This window comes from Sinocyclocheilus rhinocerous, unplaced genomic scaffold, assembly GCF_001515625.1.
Source record: "Sinocyclocheilus rhinocerous isolate Xijiao unplaced genomic scaffold, SAMN03320098_v1.1 scaffold433, whole genome shotgun sequence".
Lineage (NCBI taxonomy): Eukaryota > Metazoa > Chordata > Actinopteri > Cypriniformes > Cyprinidae > Sinocyclocheilus > Sinocyclocheilus rhinocerous.
The window spans coordinates 926,582-932,330 of NW_015627897.1; the positions used below are offsets into that span (position 1 = coordinate 926,582).

Here is a 5,749-nt window from a genome sequence, read left to right on the forward strand (position 1 = left end):
TTTTTTTTAGCATTTACTAATTATACTGTATGTGCTTTCAGTTTTAATTGTTTTGTAAGAAAGAAAGAAGTCAGTACAAAAAAAAAAAAATATTTTCAGCACAAAATAAACCGAAAATGATGAATTGCACATTATATTATAGCACAGAGATTATAGCACAGACTAATTTGTATCTCTGCAGGTCCCTGTATGATTTTTCATAAGAAAAACATACAAAACATCAAAACTGAAAGCACTTATATAATTAGTAAATGCTAAAAATAAGGCTTTTTTTATTTAATTTGGTAACATTTGGTAACTGACTAATGACTTCTTTTAGAATTCAATGCAAAAAAAAAAACTAAAAAAGCTTTCAGAATTTCTTAACTTAAAAGTTAGACTTCGTAAATGCTTCATATTTTACAATGTTTATATATATATACTGTATAGGCCCTACAGGCAATTCCCACCTTGCAGCGTCCTATGTTGTTTAATGCTGCTTTGTCTGATGTACTTGTGCATTCAAACTTATGTCAATAAGAGTCTTAAAGTAAAAAAAAATGATTGTAAAAAATGATTTAAGTTTCCAAGTGAAAGTGAAAGCATTAGTGAGTGGTAACACTATATACACACACTTTGGTTTGCAAGTGTTGGCTACATGTGCAGGCGTCTGGAATTTCCATGTCCTGGGATGATTTAGGCATCACACTGCAAGAACAATCAGTTTTAACATTTGGGAGAGCAAACAACTGCAAAAACTCCACACAATAGCAAAAACACTGAAATTATTTTCACACATTGTGGCCAAAACAGTGAAGCAGTCAATGATGCCATTTAATAAAAAAAAAAATAAAAAAAATAATTGAATTTTGGATTTACATTGTATTACACATCCTACTAGGAAGGCACTAAAAATATCAAGGTTTCATTTTCCAAAGGGAAAGCATGACCCGATAAAATGCGTAAACCTGAAGTCGCTTCAGATAAAAGTGTATATGCCAAATGCATTAAACATTAATCACTAATAGTTTCAGACATAAACTGTTCAGTTACGAAATGATTTCAGTTAAGGTGGCTGGCCTTTTTTTGCACTCTTCTGATCTTAATTAGACAAGAAAGTAAATTATCCGATTGAAAACTCCGTGTCCAATCCACGTCTAAGCGAACGATTCTAGCTTCAGAAAAACCTGACTCAGCCAAAAGACAAGAGGTGAGATACTGCCCCAACATCACAATGTAGAATGCTGTGCTTAAGAAGTTTTAGTTTACACTCTTTACATGCTAAAATCCCATTAAATCCATATGGAATGTGTTTTTAATATTTGTAATAAGAGGAATATTTAAAAGAATAGTTCACCCAAAAATGATTATCTGTGAAAATTCTACTCACTTTCAGGCCATCCAAGATGTAGATGGGTTTACTTCTTCATCAGAACAGATTTGGAGAAATGTAGCATTGCATCACTTGCTCACCAATGGATCCTCTGCAGTGAATGGGTGCCGTTAGAATGAGAGTCCAAACAGCTGATAAAACCAACACAATCCACACGACTCTAATCCATCAGTCAATGTCTTGTGAAGTGAAAAGATGCAAGCTTGTAAGAAAAAATCCATCATAAAGGCATTTTACTTTTAAACTGTCGCTTCTGGCCAAAATACATCTCTATAATCCATAATAACGTGGAAAAAGTCCATCCTCTGTTGTCCTCTCACCCACATATTTGTTTAGAACGGTTTTTGCATGTAAACAGTGCTTTATGTGCATATTTCTCTTCTGATTCATAAAACATTTCCACTGGAAAAACAAATATGGATGATGGAATTGCTTTTTACAAACACACAGCTTTTTGTTTCTCATGTTGTTTTTGGTCACCAAAATTCAAAATGTGTGTATTTACAGATAATTGATTTTAGGCTTTCAACCAACACTTTCATTCATACAGGCAGAAACTGAGTGGCATCCACATAGCAGTGAAAATTTAACCCAGTGTCTAATTATCTAAGTGTATGGAATTTACCTCAATAATAACTGGTCATTATGATCAGTATGCCTACATTTTCATTTCCCGAACAAAGGTTTGAACATGACTGACAACATTCAGGTAAGCCAGGTAATTAAAGTTTTGCCATTTTCAAATTACAAAAAGTATTAAAAACCTCAATTTAAAGTATTCACAACTTTCAAACAAATGACCACAGTGCAGTTATCCGTGGGCTCTTGGGAGTGATTATGGCTTAGATTCCCATCATTCATCCTATTCCACATTATAAGCATAATTTGAACATTCTGAAATGACCAAAGCAGCAGAAATAATTTTGTAATAAACTTTATTTTGGTCCCGAGGAGACAGATTAGTCAAAGAGTCCGAAACCCATGTCATCTTCGGATTCTTCAGACTCCTCTTTCTTCTCTTCTTTCTTCTCCTCCGCTGCAGGAAAAAGAAAAGGAATAGACATTAACGTTACAGGACCTACAGCAAACCAATCAACAGTTCACTACAACAGCACAGAGTTTTATCGCTCAACTCTATTAGAGAGCCAGGCGGCACTGACCTGCAGGGGCGGCAGCAGATCCTCCAGCGGATGGAGCGGCAGCACTGGAAGCAGCTACAGCTCCTCCGGACGGCACGCTGGCCAGCTTACTGAAACCTGTCAGACGCCCACAAACACAGACTCTGAGACATGCTCACCCAAACTGACTGCTCTCAACTGATCGATTTCTTATCCATCATGTTGATTATACCAGAAATCAGGCTTAGTTTGTCATGCGCTTTTTATCCAAAAGTTTAAACTAAATACAGAAACCGCCTGATTGGAGTAACCTGAGTTTAAAGGGATAGTTCACCCAAAAAAGAAAATTTGATGTTTATCTGCTTACCCCCAGGGCATCCAAGATGTAGGTGACTTCGTTTCTTCAGTAGAACACAAACGAAGATTTTTAACTCAAACCGTTGCAGTCTGTCAGTCATATAATGGAAGTGAATGGGAATCACGGTTTTGAGAGTACAAAAAAAACATACAGACAAAACCAAATTAAACCCTGCGGCTCGTGATGATACAGTGATGTGTAAAGACACGAAACGATCGGTCTGTGCAAGAAACTGAACAGTATTTATATAATTTTTTTACCTCTGATGCACTGCAATGTCTGAACTGTTCTGAGCGCGTCCTCGACAGCCATTGACACTCCTAATTGAGATTGTTGATAGCGTGTCAATGGTCCATTTGAGAGATAGGTGGCAGTAATGCACTTATAAGTCTGCGATCCACCATAAAGCAAGATGAAGACTCATCGGCTGTTGAGAACGTGCTCAGGACAGTTCAGACATTGCAGTGCATCAGAGGGAAAAAAAAAACCCAATATAAATACTGTTCAGTTTCTTGCACAGACCGATCATTTCGTGACGAGCCGCAGGGTTTAGTTTGTGTATGTTTTTTTTTACTCTCAAAGCCGTGATTCCCATTCACCTCCATTATAAGACTGACAGACTGCAACAGTTTGAGTTAAAAATCTTCGTTTGTGTTCTACTGAAGAAACAAAGTCACCTACATCTTGGATGCCCTGGGGGTAAGCAGATAAACATCAAATTTTCATTTTTGGGTGAACTATCCCTATAAAGTGACCTGTAGGGTTCCCATGCACTCTTTAGTGATTACCTGATTAGTCTTTTTAGAAAACATTTTATAAAGATTATACTCACAAAATGCAATTCCTATTAAACTATTTTAGAGCCGGAATTTACAAACTTTGATATTCTCAACTCAATCTTTAATAAAGTACTTTCAAAGCCACCAAGGTTCTGTACAGAAAAAAAGCAGCAATTACATAAAACATTACATGCCAATTAGCCTAAATCATTATCATACACTGTGAAACATTTATTTGATAAATTTAAAGTTGTAAATAAAGACTATTAAAGTACATATTACAAGAACATAACATTAATTATTCTACTTCAAGATTTCACTTGAGTGAAAATTATTTTAAATTCTACATCCAATTTATTCCCAAAATTATGTACCCAAAACTACAAACTTATTCAAATGAAAATAAAAGTCTTAAGACTGCCTTTAAAAAAAATGAATACACCCTTTTAGAATTGATTTTTTAAAAGTTGTAAATTAAAAAATGACTGAAGTAGCCTACACAAGAAAATACCATTTCAGTTTTCCAAAATTTCACATTTAAATCAAATTATTACTTGTTCCTTTCTTTGTGAAATTTATTAGCAATTTCTGGGTCAAAAGTTTTTTTTTCTTCTCCCCAGTGAGGTTTATGCCATATCCAATACTTTTTCAAGTTTAGAAGAAAAAGTTGAAATTCCCTGACATTTTCCAGGTTTTCCACAACCATGGGAACCATGTCTTAAGCAGTAAGAGGCCTATATCCTCAAGTCAAAGGTTTCCCTTACATTTGTAACCATTATATTACCAGTTTAAAACAACGACCAGCTTACCTTGGGCAATCACTTCCTCCAAATTTTTGCCATTGAGCTCAGACACAACCTACAAATACAGAAGTCAATATTAAAGAAAAGCATATGGACGGACATAGTCTCTCACAAGCACAGCATTTGCTCCTGGGTGTTCATGAACAGATTTACCTTGCTCATCCGGGTGTCATCAGCCTCAACGCCGACGCTGTCCAGGATCTTCTTGATGTCACCTGTGCTGGGGCTCTCTTTGCCTCCGAGGGCAGCGAGCAGGTAAGCAGCTACGTAACGCATCCTAGAACAAATACAAAGAAATTCATGCATTAACATGTAGGAAGCATTGACAGTTTGTAGAAATATTTACAGTTTAATGTCCATGTAATATTAGCTAATAACACAGCTATATTTAAAATAACCTTAATTTCACGCAATATTTATTCTACTCACCGAGTGAATTTTTGAAATAAAGAAATGCATCTTAAATGTGCACAAAAAAAGTCTACATAACTTCACCACTATTTTTGCTCTTTTCCTTTTAAAGAATATTAAATTCAAAGCGCTAGAGAGGACTTCAGTGTTGTTTAGTGTACCTAAGCTAAAACAATGGCATCTTTTACTAGTAATTCAGAGATAATGCCACATGGAACATATTACGACAGTAATAATAAAACGAGAGAAAGAATAAAAATGTATTTTATTTTTGTGTTCAATCACTGAACAATAATAGATCAGTGCGCCCAGTGGACATGACACAGGAATCGTAATTAGGTAAAACTTTTAGAGAAATGGTAAAAAATAGAGTTCTTCTGTCATGCATGCACGTCCACTGTTGGTCATTGTAAGTTAGTGGACGAATTATTAACATAGTGAGATGACTACTGTTAGCGGACTGTGTATCAATACATCTATCTGAGCTTCTGTACGACATCAGCCTCGCGAATGAAGGATTGAGGGCCTTTATCGTTTCAAATACGTTCATCATTTGACGTTTATATGTGCTCGTTAAATTAGTGTTTTTATTCACTCACTTTGCGGAGAGAGGGAGTAAATGGTAAAAAATAGAGTTCTTCTGTCATGCATGCACGTCCACTGTTGGTCATTGTAAGTTAGTGGACGAATTATTAACATAGTGAGATTGTAAAAAGTATGTTGTTATTGTTTTTATAAAAATCCACAAGAACAATAATTTGCCATTATTATGATAAATTCCATATTATTTAGATATAGCATAATTTAACCCATCGAAAACATGGAATGTGCCACTAGTCTATTAATACAACCTGCCGGCAGAGGTCATTTTTTATCATGAGCATATAAACCAAATACTATATAAAGTG

At 35.3% G+C, this 5,749-nt stretch overlaps 1 protein-coding gene across 1 annotated transcript; it reads right to left on the reverse strand.

Annotated features, from left to right (window-relative positions):
* Positions 1 to 2,290: 2,290 nt before the first annotated feature.
* Positions 2,291 to 5,457, reverse strand: rplp2b (ribosomal protein, large P2 b). Its single transcript, XM_016548381.1, has 5 exons — positions 5,441 to 5,457; positions 4,584 to 4,707; positions 4,437 to 4,485; positions 2,533 to 2,628; positions 2,291 to 2,408 (listed from the first exon to the last, which is right to left on the reverse strand). Exons 2-5 carry the CDS (start codon positions 4,704 to 4,706, stop codon positions 2,332 to 2,334), a joined length of 345 nt encoding a protein of 114 aa, XP_016403867.1. The 5' UTR covers position 4,707; positions 5,441 to 5,457; the 3' UTR covers positions 2,291 to 2,331.
* Between the last annotated feature and the right edge of the window lie 292 nt (positions 5,458 to 5,749).

What these genes read in the sequence shown, in the direction of transcription:
- rplp2b (XM_016548381.1), bottom strand. Translation starts at nt 4,706, where the DNA reads ATGCGTTACGTAGCTGCTTACCTGCTCGCTGCCCTCGGAGGCAAAGAG. An exon ending in GGAGGAAGTGATTGCCCAAG is followed by an intron (nt 2,629 to 4,436) that starts GTAAGCTGGTCG and finishes GGCGTCTGACAG; the next exon opens with GTTTCAGTAAGCTGGCCAGC. An exon ending in ATCTGCTGCCGCCCCTGCAG is followed by an intron (nt 2,409 to 2,532) that starts GTCAGTGCCGCC and finishes TTTTTCCTGCAG; the next exon opens with CGGAGGAGAAGAAAGAAGAG.